This window comes from Garra rufa, chromosome 18 (genome assembly GCF_049309525.1).
Source record: "Garra rufa chromosome 18, GarRuf1.0, whole genome shotgun sequence".
Classification (NCBI taxonomy): domain Eukaryota; kingdom Metazoa; phylum Chordata; class Actinopteri; order Cypriniformes; family Cyprinidae; genus Garra; species Garra rufa.
This window is the reverse complement of record NC_133378.1, coordinates 24,544,959-24,567,467: the sequence shown is the minus strand read 5'-3', so window position 1 is coordinate 24,567,467 and position 22,509 is coordinate 24,544,959. Positions and strand designations below refer to the sequence as shown.

Here is a 22,509-nt window from a genome sequence, read left to right as displayed (position 1 = left end):
TACTGCAGTATATACATTTCCATGGCCAATATGAAACATTCATGACAATTCACCTGTCATTTGCATGTGTGGTAAAAAGTTATTATTGGACCCTGCGGACACACGTAAAACACATACTCTCACACACACCTACACACTCTCAGTCTTACTTGTGTAGAGATCTTCCCTGAATGGTAGTGAGACTGGAGAAAACAGACAGATCGCTGAGTTCATCAGGCCAAGACTGAATGTTCAAAATTCCTACAAATCACACACACACACACACACACACACACACACACCACTGAGTCACAACGTGACGTGCAACGACGTAACAAAAACTACAGCAACAAGAACACAAACAGAGACCATTGAGTTTAAGCCTAAAATAAAGCAGCATACCAGTGATTTCTCTGACAGTGTTAAACACTTTGAGTTTTTCAGGCTCCAGAGGTGGTATGTTATGAAAGACGTCTCTGCAGAATAAGAACAGTGTGAATATTAGGATAAACAATTTCAGTAATGGACTCCCTGTGGCCGCTCATCAATCAGCTCTGTTTATTCATCAGTTAATAATACGTCAAACGCTGTTGAAGACAGATTTGAGAAATAGCCTGTGAATCACATGTAAAGGCCTTATTAAAGCTTCCGATGACACTACGGGGCAAAGGTCTGGAATATAGCACAGACTGTTTATGACACAGTGTTGTTCAGGTCTGAAAGAGTTATCAAAGGAGTGTGCTTATGTGTGTGTCTTACCCTTTGATACCTAAGATCAGAAAATGTAGACTTCCTTGGATCTTGGTACAGTTGATAAAGCTGTCTATGTTATTGGAGTCCACTGTCTGTCTATGACTTGCTCCCGTTCCTTCACATACTACACAAAGAAAGACAAAAAGGGGTCACATGACACCAAATTAACTGTCTCTTATTCAAGACTCATAAGCATGCACTGCATTTAGCTGCTGTGGATCAGAGAATAAAATAATGGTTAGATGGACACTTTACCTTTGGGGCACAGGCCAATGCAAGGTTCACACTGCTTAATGCCATTTTTCTTTTTTTCTTTTTTACCAGGAGGGCAACTACTCACACATGCACTGCCATCCACAATAAAGTGTCCTGAAAAAAAAAAGAGAATAAAAACATCCATTTTACATACTGCACTCTTTATTATGTGTCTTAAGAGAGTTATAGGATTCTATTTTTCTGTAATGTACTTTGTAGACTACCATAATTATATACAGCATTATATATAAACAGTTCTCAAAGAAGAAGTGTATTTTCCATCATTTCTATTAAAATTTACATATACATAAAATTTCTACAAGTAAAATGATTACAACCATAAAAATATATGTATTTTAAGGACATTTTTAAAAGTACAGTAAGTTTCTTTAGTAGAATTTTGTTTTTGTTTTTTTAAATGATAAATATGCATATATTTAAAGTTTTAAATATTTATTTATTTATTTATGTGGCTTTCTGAGTATGCTTTTAATGGGAGGTAAAAGTCTGTTTTCTTTAGCAGATTCTGGTATCTGATATATTTAAAATGACTATAAATAAAAAAATTAAAATGACAAAATACGCATATTTGTTTTTTTATATTTATATGTTTATTTATTTATTTATTTAATGATTTATTTTCTCTTTCTGTGACTTTCTGAATATGATTTTAATAGGAAGTAAAAGTGTGTTTTCTTTAGCAGCCTTCTGGTATTTATGATTTGATTTGTTCACAATGCCTAAGTCAAATAAAAAATATTAAAATATTTTTTTATTAAAATAATTACAATTATAAAATGCAGATTTTTAAAACTTTTTAAAACATTTATTTATTTATGTTTTGCTTAACCTATTTAGGTTTTTGTTACTGTGACTTTCTGAATATGCTTTTAATGGGAAGTAAAAGCCTGTTTTCTTAAACAGAATTTTCTTATATTTGATTTGATTTGTTCACGTTGCTCAAGTCAAATAAAAAATATTTATATATTTAAAATGACTATAATAAATACAATTAAAATGATAAATGTTTTTAAAAATATTTATTTATTTTTGTTTTTAATCATTTATTTAGGTCTTTTTGTTTCTGTGACTTTCTGAATATGCTTTTAATTGAAAGCAAAAGTCTGTTTTCTTTAGTAGACTTTTGGTTTATCCAATTTGATTTATTCATGTTACCCAAGACTACATTGTGGTTTAAAACCATGTATTATCCTGCAATTCCTAAAAATGGCACCAGCCATCTCTCCTGTGTTTTATTTACTCTCCACCGCCAACGCAGGTGGTGTTTGACCAGTGTTAATTGTGGACTCTTCTCCCACAAATTTAATCAAAAAGTACAACAGAGTGAGGGGAGTGGTGTAGCGCCATTCAAATCAGGCGTTTGTTTAAACGTGTCTTGTTTACCAAGTAGTTCATGGTCTTCCATGGATACGTCAGTGCAGTTCTGATGCACTGTCAATGAGGCATATCATCCAAATCTCTTACTGAATGCTCCCAGAGTTCACTCACAGTCCATTTACTAACCTATACATCATTTCCTGCAGGTTTCAAACCTATCTGTAAATTACAAGCCTAGATCTTTATCCCCCCACAGCCACCATTTCCTTAGAAACCGGTTATTTATTTTCCAGTTCATGCTTTAGTAAAAATCTCTTCTGTGCTAAACTGAGTGTAGTGCCTCATAACTTACCGGGACATTTGGGTACGCAGATGGATCCGTACTGATACATGGCTTCAGAGTTGGGCTCCAGCTGAAAGGTCTGTCGGTTATACACCAGAGGCCAAGGGCAGTGAGGGACGCAAGCGCCTGAGTGATTGACATGTCGACAGGCCTGTTGGGAGAGTATCAGAGTCAAAAACCTGAGAAAAGTTTATATTTTATACGGGTTCAGCTGTGTAGCGCTAAAACCCTATTGTAATTGTTAGAATGGGCAAAAATCAGCAATCTCCACGTAAAACTGATCAGGCAGACCAAACCGTAAGTCATAGAGACTGGAAACTTGGAGGGATGGTAGTACTCCCATTATCTACAACATCACCATAGCACATCCCAATCAATCTGATGGGTGGTGTTTAGTATTTAGTATTTTTTGAAAAACCTACTTTTGCAAACTAGTCGGTTTTTTGCCCGATCACGAAACCAGTGCAGGAAGATTCTCTGGAGAGCAAATATTAATAATTGTCAGAAAAAAGTAAAACTTTCGACTCTCCGTTGCAAAGGGACGCCAAAACGTTCGAAAGGGGCAGGGCCACCTTTATTAAAACGCCTATAACTTTTGAGCCTAATGAGATATCTTCGCCAAACTGAATCAGAACACTTATGTAGGAGCTGAATCTGAGGTCACATGAAAAAAGTTGCAGAGGTTGGCCACTTGGTGGCGCTATAAGAAGAAGAAAACATAAAAATAGCCATAACTATGCAACCGTTTGTTCATCTATGTGAAAATCAGAAAGCATGTCCAAAGGTCCAAAGTGCCACAAGCGGCTATAAGGACATTTGGGTGGGGGGATATCGCATTTCCAAGGGTTTTTCACATATACACACAATATTTGTTTCATACGATAAACCTCCTCACAAAAAACTACTTTTGCAAACTAGTCCTAGTTTTTTTTTTTTTCGCTCAATCTGGAAAAAACACTGCAGTACAATTCTCTGTACTCTCTAGGTCAATAATTATCAAAAAAACTTTGAAATTTACCTTTTGGGAAGCTATAACAGGGTCGTTTAGAAAAGGGGCCTGTCCAAATATACCCAAAAGGCTATAAAGCCTAAATGAAAACTTTACCAAACTTGGTGAGCAAATGCGACAGGTGATTCTAAACAATCATGCAAAGTTTTAGGGAGATCAGTTAGAAAACATTATATTTCTATGGTAAATGACCTGGATTTTCCAAAAATGTTGTCATTGATTTAGGTCATTACTGGCTTGATAAATAATATCTTTTATTCATATGTGCCTAAATGCCTTAAAGCGCTTAAACCCTGGTAATCGCTGCTTGCAGCTATATTGTTTTCATTGTATTTGTCTCCTACAACAGATGTGGCAGATCTTGAGAAATAAAATTAGAGCATAATGGCAATAGTGCTAGTACTCACAAAGCAGTCTGTGTCTCTTGGTCCAATGCAGCCTCCAGCACACTCTGTGTGGCAGCACTCATTAGGGTTGGTCCCAAAACAGTGGCCATGACACTGAGGTGCACACACTGTTTTTGTCACTAAAACACACACAGACAAAATACCTTAGTATTGTTGCATATGACTATAGGACAGTTATTAAACAATACAAACTATGCAAAGTATAACATAAGATACACAATAATTCAAAAGTATGGCGTCAGTAATATTTTTTTAGAGAATTTGTGAATCTCAGTTATAAAGTGAATCTCAGTTACTCACATTTTTGGCACTGATCTTTACGTGGACCCCAGCAGAACTCTCCACATGCAGAATCACAGGATGCTATAAGACGCACAGAAAGGTCAAATATGCAAATAAATTAAGTTCATCATAAGGGGTAGTTCATCTCATCATAATTTATTGTCTAATTTAATCTCATGCTTTTCTTTCAATTTATTTTTACATTAACATCATTGCCATTTAAAGGGATAGTTCACACAAAAATGAAACTTCTGTCAATTATTACCCACCCTCATGTCGTTTCAAACCGTAAGACTTTTGTTCATCTTTGGAACACAAATAAAGGTATTTTTAATGAAATCCGAGAGCTTTCTGACCCTGCATAGACAACGCAACTGACATGTTCAGTGCCCAGAAAGGTATCAAGAACATAATTAAAATAGTCTATGCAAGATCAGTGGTTCAATCTTAATTTTATGAAGCTACAAGAATACTTTTTGTGCACAAAGAAAACAAAAATAATGACTTTATTCAACAATTTCTTCTCTTCCGTATCAGTCTTCAAGTTGCGTTCAGGAGAGTACCTCGACGCATGCGTTGTCTTGTGAATGCACAATGAAGACTGTTCAAACTGTTATTTTTGTTGTCTTTGCGCACAAAAACTATTCTCGTAGCTTTATAAAATTACAGCTGAAGCACTGATGTTACATGGACTATTTTACCGTTTCTGGGCCTTGAACGTGTCAGTTGTGTTGCTGTCTATGCAGGGTCAGAAAGCTCTCGGATATTATCAAACATATCTTAATTTGTTTTCCGAAGATGAATGAAGGTCTTACGTAATTCAGTGAAACACATCTATTACACACTGTCAATCAATAACCACCAAATCAATGGTGGTTATTGATGTACAAACCTTTTTTTCCATTATTCTGGTTCTGGATGCGAGCGTCACTGTCTCTTACAATGTCCCGCCAGTTGATCCATGGAGCATAACTGAGATTCCTGTTATGGACAATCTGCACTCCACCTTCCAAGATCTCTGCAGACACAAAGAAGAAAGTCTGATTCATTTAAGGCAGAACATGTGATGTATAGAGGGGGAACAAACACCTATTTGCACTTCTGCTTGTCTAAAGTATTGTCTATTAACTGTACTATATTGAGCGTGACGAGCTATTTCAAATTTCAGTTTACTGTCAAGACTTCAAGAGACGAAACTACTCAGCTAGCACAGAAAACATACAGTATGTGTCCCTTCAGTGCTCCTTATGTCTCAGATGAGTCTGAACAAGTCAAATGGTACAATTTGAATGATGTGACCTACAAAATACACAGACACTTCTGCCAAAGCTCAAGCTCTTTTGAGAGTCTGTCTGTATAGCATTCTGCTCTACTGAGTGACAAGGGTGTGCCAGTGCTACACTATGCAAATGTACCAGATTTCTAAACACTCCTACACATTTCCGCAAATCACTGATATCAAATCAAACTGTGACATCCATTTGTTTTGATAAGGTAGCTTTACAGGACATGGGTCATAAATGCTACACAGAAAGGAATGATCAGAGGAAGCATTTATGATACAAATGATAAAAGCTATCTCTTCCACATGGCAAAAGTGATTATTAGATTATGTTTAAAAAAATAATTTTTAATTTAGTGTGCTACTTGTTCTTTCTTTGTCATTTGAGAAATGTAGCAGTTTCTGAGTGAAAATTGTTTCAAAATTATTCAAACACCAACATTTAAACTTTTTTTTCAGTGTGCGTTTAAATTTGTGTCCCATTCACAACCAGTAAGTGGCATTTTGTTGATCCCTAGATTTGTGTTTCTGTAGAGACACGTTTCATGTTCAATTTGGACAAATGACTCACCTCTGGAAACTCAATTTGACATCTGTCACTTTTCCTCTTTTAGGAAATTTCCTTCACTAAGCGTTTTTAGAGTCTCCTCACCTGTGAGGTTGGTGAGGCCCAGATCTTCCAGATCACTGTTATGGAGGACAGAAAGGGCCCATTCCTTCTCATACAGGCTGCTACCACGAATCACTCTGAGTTGGTCAAGTGGCAACCTGCTGAACTGGTTCATAGCAATGAGGATGTAGCCTGTGACCTCTCGGATACTCTGAAAGAAAAGCATAAGATAGGAATTTTATCTTATGACCAAATCAACCATTATATTCAGTGCCTCTTTTTTTCACATTTTGTTATGTTGCTACCTTATGTTAATATTCTTTAAATTACATTCTTTTCCACATCAATCTACACTTTATACACCATAATGGCAAAGCAAAAACACAGGTTTTAACATCTTTGCAAATATATTAAAAATAAAAAACTTAAATGATTCCAATGCATAAGTATTCATACCCTTATATGGGACAGTTGAAATCTAGCTCAGGAGCATTTATATTGCTTGTAGATGTTACCACACTTCAAGAGAAGTTAATCTGTGGCAAAGTCAATTGAATGGGTATGATTTGGAAAGGCACGTCTTAACGAAAGGTCTAATAGCTGAAAATGAATATCAAAGCAAAGACCAAGATGTTAAAAAAAACTGCCTTTAGAGCTCAGAAAAAAGACTGCATCAAGCCACACATCTGGGGAGGAGTTCAGAAAACATTCTGATGCATTAAAGGTTCATAGAAGCATGAAGTCTCCATTACCCTTAATGGAAGAAGTTTGAAACAACCAGGACTCTGCCTAGAGTGGTGACCAAGAACAGGATGGTCACTCTTGTTGAGCTCCATGATCATATGGGAAGATAGGAGAAACTAGGAGAAATATCACTGCAACACTCCACAGATCTGGGCTTTATGGTGGTGTGGCAAGACTCAATTCTCTCCTCAGTGAAGACACATTAAAACACACTTGGAATTTGCAAAAAAGCACCTAAAGGACCCTCAGACTGTGAGAAGATTCTGTGGTCTGATGAACCTCAATTCCAAGCATCATGGTTGAAGGAAACCAGGCACTGCTCATCACCTGCAGAGTACCATCCTAAAAGTAAAGTGTGCTGGTAGCAGCCTCATGCTGTGCAGCTGATTTTCAGTAGCAGGGACTGAGGGATTCGTCAGAGTAGAAGGAAAGCTCAATGCACCAAAATACTGAGAAAGCCTTAATAAAAAAACAGTCCAAAGCATTCAGAACCTCAGACTGGGCAGAAGGTTCACCTTCCAACAGGGGGGGTTGGGGGCAGAGGAGAAGAACGATTGGCAGACTTGAGGCTGTAAAGGTGATTCAGCTAATTAATACTTATTAATACTTATGCAATGTTCCTATTTCTATTTCAATTTTTTTTTTTTTTTAAATACATTTACAAAGTTGTGACAGTTCTGTTTTTACTTTGTCAATATGGTGTACAGATTATAGATTGATGTGGAAAAAAAGTAATTTAAAGCAGTTTAACATAAGGCAGAAACAACAAAACATGAAAAGGAAAATTAAGGGGTATGAATACTTTCGCAAAGCACTGTATGTATACAAAAAAATCTCTTACACCAAGAAAGGAGAAGTCGAGGTCACTCTCCATCTGTGCGATCTCAAGATTGCCCATGACGATCTCACATCCTGTGTAACGCTCCTTCAGGTTGTTGTAATGTTGTGCAGGGGTGCCTGTGGAGCTCAGAGCATTTTTGGTGCCCGTGCAAACTAGTGGGAAAAGAGAATAATTAGATTTAAAATGTGCTGTATCATTTGAATAGAAATTCAGAACTTATATTGTGTGTATTTTTACTTTTTGTAAAAAGATATAATGCTTTGATTCAGCTGAACCAGTGAACCAGTTTAATACTTTGTGTTTTAAACATTATTGTCATTGTACTGCTCAATTGCCTGCATGACTGCAGACATATTAAGTAGTACATAACCCAGAATACTTCTTTGTGATAACCCATTTAAATATACAGCGAATTACTGATCAATTTAATAATTTGTTTGATCATCTATTTATAAATAGCACAAAAATGTATGAGACTGTTCTTGCGAGATGCAGAAGTAACCTCTGTACACAAATATAGCCCTTTTGAAGTGGCCACTTCCACACAAGGCATCCACTCACAGCGTACACAAAGACTTCATGCAGTGGCCGCAACACAAGGTCATTAACATAATGAGGGCAAAGTCAGAGGTCGCCAAGATGCTGCAGGTCAGCATGTAGTACAAGACAACTGAAAGTTCCCAAACAGACTTAAAAAGAGCAGAACATAATAGTGGGAAACAGCTTCAGACAGAGATGGAATCTAGGGTTATTAGCCCGAGGTGACAGAGAGACATGACAACTGATAGAAAAGTCTCTCTCTTGCTCTCTCTCCCTTCACCCCAACCATAAAATACACAAGGGTCTCCATGACTCTTAAGCCATAACTCTTGCAGTGCATCAGCAGAGAGGCATTACAGAAGACTGTTTACCATGAGCACATTACTTAAAAGAGTAGTTTATGCAAAAATTAAAATTCTGTCATTGATAATTGTTGTTTCAAACCCGCAAGACCTTCGTTCATCTTCAAAAACACAAATTAAAATATTTTTGATAAAATCTGAAAGCTTTCTGTCCCTGCATAGACAGCAACACAACTAGCACGTTCAAGGCCCAGAAAGGTTGTAAGGACATCGTTAAAATAGTCCATGTGACATCAGTGGTTCGACTGTAATGTTATAAAGCTACAAGAATACTTTTTGTGTGCAAAGAAAACTATATATAATAATGACTTTATTTAACAATTTTCAAGACTTTGACGTGTTCACGAGTGGGAAAGAAATTGTTGAATAAAGTCATTATTTTTGTTTTATTTGTGCACAAATGAAGTATTCTAATAGCTTGATAAAATTAAGGTTCACATGGACTATTTTAACAATGTCCTTACTACCTTTCTGGGCCTTGAACATGTCAGTTGCATTGCTGTATATCATACTGTATGCAGGGTCAAACATATCTTAATTTGTGTTCTGAAGATAAACAAAGGTCTTATGAGTTTTGAATGACATGAGGGTGAGTATATGTCTATAGAAATACACTGAGAATAAAAGCCATCCAGCTAAAGGCCTGATCACACCAAGAACGATATCTATAAAGATAATTATAACAATAACTGCAGTTTTGTCATTTGTAGCTTTAAATACTCAAGCTCTTTAAACTGGATTCTGATTGGTTGTCATTGGTTATCATTATAATTAATGTCGGTGGAATTTACGTGCATAGAACTTAAAGGTCCATTGAAGTACTTTGAAACACACACCATTATTCTACGTGTTGACTGAATTTCAACTGAAACAGGAAGACAGGGCGGGACATATCAAGCAGTCCTGCCCCTTTTTCAAATAGCTAATAGCATTTAGTTTATATCACAGCTTGGGCCAGAGCCATTAAGTCCATTTGACAGTGTATGGCAGCCACAATCTTATCCATATCACTATAAAATATAGTATTCTGTGTAGAATTCAAATGGGTCAGATATGTTTTATAGTCTACGCCGACTTGCGCATAAGGTTTTGTGCTATCGTCTCTCTGGACTGGAGCAGATTGCATGCACACTTCAGTCGTTTGTGTGATACAGTGAAAAACCAGACTTTTTTTTCCCAATGGAAAGGATATATACACTGTCTGAATCATTCCCTATCCCTTACATAGTGCACAACGTGATATTCACCAAACAGAAAATACTAACTCTTTAAGCATGTGACAATTTCAGCCACAGCTTAAGCATCTATTTAAAGTGTAGGGGGCGGGACACTTCAAAGTCTAGAGAGCATTTGATTGGACAGAAAGTCTGATGAGAAGCTGAAGTGCGATGTGATGTCATCAAAATCGTTGATCCATATTGGTGAAAGTTAGAAAGTGTAAATTTGAATGCTTCAATCTTGTAATTGCGAATTTTGTCATTATTTTGAAACACACTAACTTATAGATATCCTTAAGGCTAAAATACTCAGAATAAAAGCCAAAAAATCTTTAGCACTTTTATGTTCTAGGAATGTTTTCCTAACAATTCCATAAAGTTAAATGAAGACAATACTATTTTAGAAAGTTCGGTGAAGGTTTAAACATCCAGTTTTTTTATGTTTTAAGAACATTCTTTCTTGGTTATAGAAATATTCTGAAAAACATGTCAAATTTGTATCGTTGTTGAAGCACCCAAATTCATAAACTCCTCTGTACAGATCTTATGTGAGCTACATTTGCTGTTGAGCAAGTTTTGCTCTAAAAAGCCGAAACAAACTAACCCTGAGAAAATGGCATCAAAGTTTTTTTTTATTGAATTTAGATTGATTTGATACCAGTTCCCGTGTTTTCTCGGAATCTGAGTCAAACCTGTCCATCACAACACAGATCAAAGAGAGCAGATTTCTTAACTCAATTTTACAGCATTTTGCCTTCGTACAGCAGTGCAAATCAGCCCTTAGAGGTGGAACGAGCCGGCCACAAATATGTCAAATGGGGCGTGAGTTTAACTTGGAATATTTCTTTAAGAGCAGAAGGACTTGAAAATGACATTGTAAAACAAACACAGCAAGTTCTGGCTGGTGAACCTGCTTGCGTACGCATTCAATAAACCCATCCATCACAGCGTTGCTATAAAATATTAATTGTGCGCAAAGAACACTCGGGAAGAACCAAAAAAAAGCAAAATCTTTAAATGTTGGGAGCAGGCAACTGCCTGAGAGCCAAGAGAGCCTGGTGTGCACTGTGGGTGTATTTTGCGAGGGGTTAAACGGTATATTCCCGAGACTGGCAGAGTGTAATGCTCAGCTGCATGTCTGGGGCCTTAGGCTGTATCTGGCTATGAGATCTAGAGAGGCATTATTAATGAACAAAGCACAGTATTGTCACTTAGCTATAAATGTGTGGCTCTGTTAATGTGTAGCTGTGATTGACAGTGGTTCTGTGTGTGTGTGTGCATGCAGAGCTGAGATCATACAACCAGACAATAGGATGAGTGTGAGCGTAGTACTCTATCAAGAGGAGGGGGAGTCCGGAGAGGGGGACATGAGGACATAATCTAAGAGTGGCCGCTGTCCTCTACACTGCTCCATTCTATATGTTACTGCATCCCAAAATATATATAACCACACCACTGACAGAATTTACAACTACAGCAGTCAAACGCACTCGCCTGCCGTCTAATGGAATGAGGCTGGAGGGGACGAGTTATAGTAGCATGTGTTCTGGGAATGCATAAAAATGTGCTGCTTACAGGAAGTGCTGTCACATGTTTTTTTTTAGTTCTGCTTGAATCTGCATGCAAATTCTGCATGTTTGTCTTAGATAAAAGATCAAATTCACAATGAATGCACTTTGTAAACATTAAATGGCACTATATAAACATGGACTTTTATTTTAAGTTTCTGCAATATAAGTTATATATTGGCTCAAGTGGTTTTATCAGTCAAGTTTGAATGTTATCTAGCACAGTTTATCGGGACCATATCGGTTATCAAACAATAAAGGGATTTTTGATTGGTAGCGGTTGATGTTGGGTATTTATTTACCAATATTGGACATTTAATTGTAGATGCTTGTGTGCATATTCTTACATTTTAATGCATTCAAAATGTACATACTATAAAATTTTTTGTATTTCTGAGTCAGGTATAGGGGGTCGACCAATTATCGAGTTGGCCGATTATCGGCACCGATATTCAACATTTTTAGGCTTATCGGTTTTCAAAACTTTTTTGCCAATAAAATTATTTGAAAGCATTTAAATATATTCTGACATTGATTTTTATTTTTACTCCAGACGTATACACTAAGAGTCAAAAGTTTTTGAACAGTAAGATTTTTTATATTTTTTAAAGAAGTCTCTTCTGGTCACCAAGCCTGCATTTATTTGATCCAAAATACTGCAAAAGCACTAATACTGTGAAATATTTTTACTATTTAAAATAACTGCTTTCTATTTGAATATATATTTCAAATCTAATTTATTCCTGTGATCAAAGCTACATTTTCAGCATTATTACTCCAGTCTTCAGTGTCACATGATCCTTAAGAAATCATTCTATTATGCTGATTTGCTGTTCAAGAAACATTTTTAATTATTATTATCAATATTTAGAACGGTTGAGCTCATTTCCAAAGAACAGCTTTTATCTGAAATAAAAAGCTTCTGTAACATTATACACGACTACACCATTTAAAAGCTTGGAGTCAGTATAATTTCTTTATTTTTGGGGGGGAAAAGAAATTATAGAAATTAATACTTTTATTTAGCAAGGATGCTTTAAATTGATCAAGTGATGATAAAGACATAATGTCGCAAAAGATTTCTATTTCAGATAAATGCTTTTCTTCTGAACTTTCTCTTCATCAATGAAACCTGAAAAAAAGTCTACTCAGCTGTTTTCAACATAACAATAATAGTTTTTGATCAGCAAATCAGAATGATTTCTGAAGGATCATGTGACTGGAGTAATGATGCTAAAAAAAATCAGCTTTGCAATCATAGGAATAAATTACATTTTAAAATATATTCAAATTGAAAACAGTTATTTTAAATAGCAAATATATTTCAGCATTTTACAGTTTTTGCTGGATCAAATAAATGCAGGCTTGGTGATCAGAAGAGACTTCTTTAAAAACATAAAAAATGTTTGACTGGTAGTGTATATCGGTTCAAAATATCGGTTATCGGTCTAATTGACCTGTAATAATAATTAGTATCTGCATTGGTCCTGAAAAACACATTGGTTATAAAGTCAGAATTGCGAGACAAACTCAAAATTTGGAGAAATAAAGTAAGAATTGTAAGATATAAACTCACAATTCTGACAACCTATCAGTCTTTTTCCCCTCTTAAAGGAATAGTTCACTTTCAGAACAAAAATTTACAGATAATGTACTCACCCCCTTGTCATTCAAGATGTTCATGTCTTTCTTTCTTCAGTCGTAAAGAAATAATGTTTTTTGAGGAAAACATTTCAGGATTTCTCTCCATATAATGGACTTCAATGGTGCCCCCGAGTTTGAACTTCCAAAACGCAGTTTAAATGCAGCTTCAAAGGGCTCTAAACGATCCCAGCCGAGGAAGATGGGTCTTATCTAGCAAAACGATCGGTTATTTTCCACAAACATTTACAATTTATATACTTTTTAATCTCTACACAGAGCTAGACAAGACGAGAATTTGAGGTTAAAAAGTATAGAAATAGTATTTTTTTTAGAAAATAACTGATCGTTTTGCTAGATAAGACTCTTCTTTCCTTTGAAGCTGCATTTTGGAAGTTCAAACTCGGGGCACCATAGAAGTCCATTATATAGAGACAAATCCTGAAATGTTTTCCTCAAAAAACATGATTTCCTTACGACTGAAGAAAGAAAGACATGAACATCTTGGATGACAAGGGGATGTGTACATTATCTGTAAATATTTGTTCTGAAAGTGAACTACTCCTTTAAAATTGGACTTTATAACTCACAATTGAGAATTTATATCTCACAATTCTGGGAAAAAAAAGTCCGAATTGCAAGATACAACTCGCAATTAAGAAAAAAGTCAGAATTTTGACTTTATATCTCGCAATTCTGACTTTTTAACAAGCAATTGCGAGTTTATATCACACAATTCTGAAAAAGAGTCAGAATTATGAGATTAAAAGACGCAATTATCTTTGGTTTTTGGTTTTTATACAGGGGCGGAAAAATACTTTTTTCCTCTGTCTCTCTTTTTTAAATCTAAAAAAAAATTTAATGAAATGATGTGCTTGGCCCATTTGCAAACTTTTTTTTTTTTTTTTTTTTACTAAAAACTATGCCTTTTTTATTTTATTTTATTTTATCTCTTCCAGGTCAAAAAACATTACAGCAGAGACTTAACTCTTTCAGAGCACTTTTTCCTAAAGAGCTTTTTTGTCTTTACTTTCTTCAAAATCAGTAGTTATCCATATTTCATCCATATTACTGTACATTATAATACTGTGATGCCTAAATTCTCTTAAGCATCACAACATGGCTAATATAATTATTATTTTAGACAAATTAGTACATAGCAATACCCCCAGTGTTAAACCAACACTTCCATTGTATATAATGATATAATTCTCACACAGTGTTAAAAAAGTTTCTCTTTCTTTCAGTGATTCAGTTTGTTAACAGCAGGTGTTCTTCATTAATGCCCAATCATCACTCAGTTAATCAACTAATTATCTCATTAACCTTTCAACGCTTCAGTGTTACTTTTTAACACTATGAGTGAGAATTATATAAACACTGGGAGTGTTAGTTTAAGGGTTTTACTGTGTAGAGGTTTTTAATATTTACCTGCCACACCATTACATTGCCCAAAATTTTAATCAGTGCATCCCTATTATCTATCCAGTATGATGAAATGATATCGGAGAAACACCCTAAATTAAAAGTTATGCAGACGTGCACGTGTAAAGGTGTACACACCCACATGACTTGTACATATTTGCTGTTGCACCAGGTATTGTCTAGATAGCATATGCATATTCATATCCACACACACACACACACACACACACACACACACACACACACACACACACACACACACACACACACACACACACACACACACACACACACACACACACACACACACACACACACACACACACAAATGTCTGGATGCTAATAATGCGAAGATTTATGGAGTCCTGTTCATTCACACACGTAATCTTAAGTCAACAGCACCACAGATAGAGAGCAGAGGCCTCTATGGAACATACAATACAATCCAGCAGGGAACAATGATTATAGTTCAAAGAGCATTAACAGCTTAGAGTCAGGGCGGGGAATGAGCAAGTATGACAGGCAGAACAAGAGACAAAAAAAAAAAAAAAGGCGAATGGAAGAATTCATGAGGGAAAGGAAAGATAGATTATTAGACCAACGGAGAACAAAAGTGAAAATAGTACTGGTGTCAAACTGAAATAAGAGCCAGCATGAGACAAAAAGGACATTTTCTAAAACACACATCCACACCTATTTACGTCAACTTCTGCAAGTACAGACTGCTCCAAATCAGAGGCCATTACTCTTAGCGGTTAGTGGGACGTATGCATAGTTTCTGTCTTTATCTGTTTAATATGCATTTCACTTTTAAAACAAAGAGGATTTGCTTATACACACACACACACACATATACAGGATCTTAATATTTGATATTGCACCAACAAGCTTTTATTAGCTCAGTGCAGATGTCAACCTTTCAAAACCTTCTCAGTCCTCTTCTCACCAGAAGGAAAGGGTGATTACATTATTAACTTTGTACAGTCCTTCCTATCAAACCTCTTGTGTGCTTAAAAGAGGTTGAACTTTGGAGTTGTGGTTGTAAAGGAGTTATTAAAGAGTGGTTTATGATATGGCACTATAGTCCCCCACGCCTTATTCTGTTCTGTTCAGTGACGTAATGAGATTGGCGGCAAAAGTTTGGGAGGTTGGGATTGGCTATCACAGGAATCACAGTTGGTAAAGCTAACATTCTGTGGAAAAATAGCTATGGAGGAAAAAAGGAGCTTTGTGCCCTGAAGCTGTTTAAGTAGAAGCTGGTTTAATTATTTCAAGAGTGTCAATATATCAAGCCACATGACTCACAACCATGCTACACTTTATAGCTGAGGGTAATTCAAATGAGCAAGCATGCATTTTCCTTTTATTATTATTATTACTACTCAGTATCCGAAAGGCTACTGTAAAGCCACAGAAGCCATTGTTCCACATGTTCTGCTAATTAATGTTTAAGCACTCACACACACGTCTCAAATCATTCATACACACTTGCTAGTTCTGATCACTCAAAAACAAAATGTGTTCATTGAAAGGTGCTTCAGGGAACCCAAAAATGCAGAAAAATGGTTCTTTAAAAAAGTGTTCACTGAAAGCTGCTTAAGGGAACCTAAAAATGCAGACAAGAAAAAGTATTCACTAAAATGTCTATAAGGGAACCCAACATGCACAAAATTTTCTTTTTTATTATTAAAGATGCAGAAAAAAATAGTTTTTTAAAAAAGTGTTCAATGAAAGGTGCTTTAGGGAACCTTAAAATGCACAAAAGGTTCTTCTTTATTAGTAAATATGCAGAAAAAAAGTTCTTTTTTAAAAAAGTGTTCACTGAAAGGTGCTTCAGGGAACCCAAAATGCACAAAATGTACTTCTTTATGATTAAATATGCAGAAAAAATGGTCCTTTCAAAAAAAAAGTGTTAACTAAAAGGTGCTTCAGGGAACCCAAAACGCACAAAAGGTTCTTCTTTTTATGATTAAAAATGAAGAAAAATGGTTCTTTAAAAATAGTGTTCCCTAAAAGGTGCACAAAATGTTTTTTTTTATGATTAAAAATGCAGAAAAAATGTTTCTTTAAATAAAAAGTGCTAACTAAAAGGTGCTTAGGGAACCCAAAATGTTCTTCTTTTTATGAAGAAAAATGTTTCTTTAAAAAAAGTGTTCCCTAAAAGGTGCACAAAAGGTTCCTCTTTATGATTCAAAATGCAGAAAAATGTTTCTTTAAATAAAAAAGTGTTAACTAAAAGGTGCTTCAGGGAACCCAAAATGCACAAAAAGTTCTTCTTTATTATTAAATATGCAGAAAAAATGGCTCTTTCAAAAAAGTGCTAACTAAAAGGTGCTTCAGGGAACCCAAATTACACAAAAGGTTCTTCTTTTTATGATTAAAAATGCAGAAAACATGGTTCTTTAAATAAAAAAGTGTTAACTAAAAGGTGCTTCAGGGAACCCAAAACGCACAAAAGGTTCTTCTTTTTATGATTAAAAATGAAGAAAATGGTTCTTTTAAAAAAGTGTTCCCTAAAAGGTGCACAAAAGGTTCTTCTTTATGATTAAAAATGCAGAAAAAACGGTTCTTTAAATAAAAAAGTGCTAACTAAAAGGTGCTTCAGGGAACCCAAAATGCACAAAAGTTTCTTCTTTATTATTGAAAATGCAGGTGAAGTAAATGGTTCTTTTAAAAAGAGTTCACTGCAAGGTGCTTCAGGGAATCCAAAATGGTTCTTTTAAACACTTTCATTTTTTTGCAACATTAAAAAGCTTAGGGTCAGCTGTGGTCAAAGGCGATGTCTAGACAGTTTAAGTGGGTTGTTGACAATTCAAGAAGTGACAGGAAACCCAAAATGCACAAGAGGTTCTTCTTTATGATTAAAAATGCAGACATATTTTGTATTTTTAAAACATGTTCACTGAAATTGCTTCAGGGAAACCAAAACGGTTCTTCTAAACTTTTTGAACCATTTATTTTAAAAGCATAGGATCAGTTGTGGTCAAAGGCTAAGTCTAGAAAGCTCAAGTGGGTTTTTCACATATCAAGAATTGACAGCAGTGTCCTGCACTGTGACATGCTGAACTTCATGCAAAAAATTAGGCCTATATGCCACTTTTATTATTTCTACATCTGTTTTAATGACAACACAGTTGTCATTGTTGTTGTATGCAATTGCCACACGACAGGACTATTCAAATGAGCAGCAAAAAACGTGAAAACGTTCAAACGTGTAAACAATCATAGCACCTGCTTTCCTTTTTACGGATAAATAGTACGTAAACTTAAACTTAAAGTTAATGTCTACGTTATTGGTCAGCTATACCCAGGTACAGATTACTTACAGTTTGCAGGTGGAACAAGTCATTAAATTTAAACAGGTGGAAAGAAGGTTAACCCAGGGGGTATTAATGGGCATAAACCATGACGGGAAAACAAATTACTGTTAATTTTTAAACTCACATGATGAATTGTTAGGCGAGACAATGTTTTCTATAGTAATTCACATGCGTGTTTTTATAACGCTTTTAACAATAACACATATCATTTAAACAAAATTAAAACATGTTAATACCTTCTTCTGTTTGTGAAGTTACTGGCTGAGGTACGCAGAGAAACACGAGCGCGCTGAGCGCGAGCACCTGCTGTCTCATCTCGTCTCGTGAGTGAAGGATCGTCTCGAGCTGGCACGAGCGCCCTCAGACATAACCGCGGAAACCCAGACACCTAGCGCTCCCCTCTCAAGGAAGATGGACAGCCTGTAGATGTGGATGATATTCCAGCGGGGAGAAAAAAAAGTTTTGGCTAAAATAAAACATCCATGAAATTCTTCTATGAATTTTCGGCGGCTGCTCTCCCGGTTGAATAATCCCTGATCCCTGTCAAATAATCCGCGTTGTGTCTAAAATTAAGAAGAAGTTCCGTTTTGCAGTAGCACCTTTTCCCATTGGATTGTCCCACTTAGTCAACGGACAATAAACTATTTACTAGGCTAAAACGAGATTAGCAGAGTGAGAAGGAAAGTTGAAGGTATGACGCAGGCTCACCACTCCCTGAGTGTACACTTATGATGTTCACATTTGGATTGGCCCGATAGAGCGCTGCTATTTACCAATCACTGCATGAACACTCCGCTTCTCCACCCTTCAGAAACTAGAGCAACAGCCCGTGACTCACAAACTGATGGGCGATTCTTCATGAAGTGATGAGCTGCAATTACAAGTGCACCTTTGCAATCCTGAAGGGATAAAGCTTTCATTATATTTTGTTGAAATCACGTCCTGGCATAGGGCTCATAAACAGGTAATTTCTACACCTTGAATTAGTTTAATGGATTTTCATATTGTGTGTGTGATAGGCTAGTAATAAACCACATACTTGCAAACAGATAAAATAGATTGTTTATGAATTTAAATGGTTTACCGGTTTTAATAATAAAAATAATGGGAGGCTGATACGAAGATAAATAAATAAAAAAACGCATCAAATCTTTTTCTTTTTCATAGGCTATTTACTGAAAAGTGTGCACGAAGTATACGACGTTCTCACTATATATATAATTTGAAATATGATTAATTTTAGCTATAGCCTACACATTTTTCTTCCCGTAAGAGTGGGCGTGACCATTTGTACATTTTATGGGTCTGGCTTCCCATCTCATCCACATCCAGCTATTTTAAGCTACAAAACAGCTCGTTTTGCTGAGTGATATTGCAAATTGGCATGTTTTACCATATTATTTTAATGTATTATCTTCATTATGAACACACTAGTTTGTAGTGCAAACAGTTTTGCTGTTTACTGCACGTTGTTATTCTTCTGGTTATTTCCTTATAGCGGCTAGACGGAAGTCTCACCCATTATTATTATTCATGTCGTGATTAAAACTTGCCGCCTATGATAGAAAATATGACAGCGAAGGCTATATTTACATTAGTTTATATTTTATATGAAGACTGTATAACGACTAAAATAATTTAAACAATTTTATCATTTTAAAATTCACCTTATTAGAACATTACCAATTTTTTTCCTGCACATTTTTACATTTTTTTATTTATTTATTTAATACTCGTCTATTCTAGAGGACAGAAACGTTCCCCTCCTTACTGGAGAAATCGCACATTTGCATACCCACTAAACAGCTTCCTTCAGGACATATAGTTATGCTAATTATATAGGGTTGAGTGGTAATAATTCTACAGGTATCGCACAGAAGCTCCAGTCAGGCTCTTGTCAGAGTCCTGCAGTTTTATGAGCGGGTTGTCATCCGCAGAGGGTCTTGCATGGCTTTCTTGTTCACAGTGAAGAGCATTATTGTACTCGTGCCATGTCGACTGCTTAATCCCCCTATTGATGCATATAGACCGAGCTATCACAATAGGCACATTGTCAAGGGGTTTGGTGACTTCTGAACCCGCAGCAGAACATGCCTGATCTCAACAGACCGTCCACTGTACAGTGGTAAACACGCACATCTGAGAGAAGAGCAAAGCTTCATTATGAGTTTACAGTTATGATGACAGCTACTGGATGACTCGTAGTTTTCTTAGGTGACAGGAAAATCTGGTTTCATGGTGCTCATTTTCAGCTTTTTTCATGTATTTACCCAGACATGTAGGCTACTTTTTGTCTTTGCATTGATGGATTTAGGGATTATTTTTGTTAAACTGTTCTTGTCATATTGTGATTTTATACAGTAAAGAACGCTTACTCTCTGTTCTCTAGAATGTAAAGACACTTTTGAGACCTCTACTGGTATCACAAAATATTACAGGCACTGTTATTTGTTAACATTAGTTAATGCATTAACTAACATGAATGAACAATGAACAATACATTACATATTATTAAACTTTGTTAAAAATAATGAATACTGTTCATTGTTCATGTTAGTTCACAGTGCATTAACTAATGTTAACAAACGCAACTTGTGATTTTAATGATGCATTCGTAAATAGTGAAATTAACATTAACTGGGATTAATAAATGCTGTAGAAGTATTGTTCATTTTTAGTTCACGTTTACAAATGTAGTTAACTAATGAACCTTATTGTAAACTGTTACCAGTACTTTTATTTAGCACAGACGTATTAAATTGATCAAAAGTGACAGTAAAGCCATTTGTAAAAAATACATACATACATAAATAGTTAAATATTTAAGTAAATTAATGAATAAATAAGTAAATACATAAATTAAAAAATAAACACTATTTAAAAATTTCTATTCATCAGTCAATAAATAATGAATAAATAAACATGTTAATAATAATACACTGTTATTTAAACATTTCTATTCATCAGTCAATAAATCAATGAATAAATAAGAAAATATAAATAAAGTAAAAAACGCTGTTATTTAAAAATTTCTATTGATTAGAGTAAATCAATCAATGAATAAGTAAATACATAAATTAAAAAATAAACAGTTATTTTAACATTTCTATTCATCAGTCAATAAATAATCAATTAATAAATATGTAAATAAATAAAATAAAAATAAACAGTTATTTTAAAATTTCTATTCATCAGTGCCAATAAACCAATCAATCAATACATAAATAAAAAAATAAACACCGTTATTTTAAAATTTCTGTTCATAAAAGTCAATCAATCAATCAATACATAAATACATCAAATAAAAATAAACAGTTATTTTAAAATTTATGTTCATCAAAGAGTCAAAAAATAATGAATGAATAAATATGTAAATAAATAAAATAAAAATACTGTTATTTAAAAATCTCTATTCATCAGTGTCAATAAATTGATCAATAAATTAATCCTTAAACAAAAAACACTGATTGACTTTTATGAATAGAAATTTAAAAATAACAATCAATAAATACATAAATACAAATAAATAGAAAAAGTAAAAAACACTGTTATTTTAACATTTCCATTCATTAGAGTAAATAAATCCATAAATAAATTTAAAAATAAACCGTTATTTTAAAATTTCTATTCAGTCAATAAATAATCAATAAAACAAAAATAAATGCTGTTATTTTAAAATTTATATTCATCAAAGAGTCAATCAATAAATAAGTAAATACATAAATAAATAAAATAAAATGTTAATTTAAAATTTCTTTTTATCAGTAAAAAAAAATAAAAAATCAATCAATAAATAAGTAAATACATGAATAAATAAATTAAAAATAAACACTCTTATTTTAAAATGTCCATTTATCAAGGAGTCAATCAATCAATCAATAAATACATAAAAAATAAACAGTTATTATACAATTTCTATTCATCAAAGAGCAAAATCAATAAGTAAATGCATAAAATAAAAACACACTTATTTTAAAACTTCTAATCATTAATGAGTCCTGATTAGGCAGGAACTGTCTGCAATATTGATATAATAAATGTATCTTCAGCAGCAAACTGGCATATTAGACCGATTTTTAAAGGATCATGTTACACTGAAGACTGCTAAAAATTCAGCTTTACATCACAGAACTAAATTATCTTTTAAAATAAAATGGTTAAGTTGGACATTTTTTACTGTATTTGTAACTAAAACAATGACAGTAAAACAATAGAAGTTTTATGTGACAAAAAAAAAAAACATAAGACTTTGATGCTTAACATTTGATGTTTATTTTTGATTAGTTACAAAACATAAATAGAATCAACAGTTGAATTAGTTACAATTTACAGTGGCTAAATCACCAGCAATAAGTTTAGTCCTCTATAGATTATTTTCACTTAAATAACCTTAATTATTGGTGGTCAGTCAAGTAATTCTGGGGTCCCCCTGGTTTTACTACACCTCCACTGTAAAAACAATTTGGCTTCTAATATTCCCAATCACTCACATTGAATTAAAACCCCTCTAAAAATCAAAATGATTACATCACATTTGGGGGTAAAGTTTGAAGCCAGGGGAACTCAAGAAACCGTTTTAGGACCTGTGTCTTA

General features: G+C 34.5%; 1 protein-coding gene across 1 annotated transcript in view; it reads right to left on the bottom strand.

The window, feature by feature from the left end:
* Positions 1-18,588, bottom strand: part of erbb3b (erb-b2 receptor tyrosine kinase 3b) — a 38,111-nt gene extending 19,523 nt beyond the window's left edge. The window contains exons 1-11 of the mRNA XM_073822595.1: positions 18,153-18,588; positions 7,844-7,995; positions 6,301-6,469; positions 5,259-5,384; positions 4,385-4,447; positions 4,085-4,203; positions 2,678-2,819; positions 988-1,101; positions 739-856; positions 382-455; positions 150-240 (exon numbers count right to left, since the gene is read on the bottom strand). Of these exons, the coding sequence (XP_073678696.1) occupies positions 150-240; positions 382-455; positions 739-856; positions 988-1,101; positions 2,678-2,819; positions 4,085-4,203; positions 4,385-4,447; positions 5,259-5,384; positions 6,301-6,469; positions 7,844-7,995; positions 18,153-18,231 (1,247 nt within the window). The 5' untranslated portion in view covers positions 18,232-18,588. The remainder of the gene's footprint in view (positions 1-149; positions 241-381; positions 456-738; positions 857-987; positions 1,102-2,677; positions 2,820-4,084; positions 4,204-4,384; positions 4,448-5,258; positions 5,385-6,300; positions 6,470-7,843; positions 7,996-18,152) is intronic.
* Positions 18,589-22,509: the final 3,921 nt, after the last annotated feature.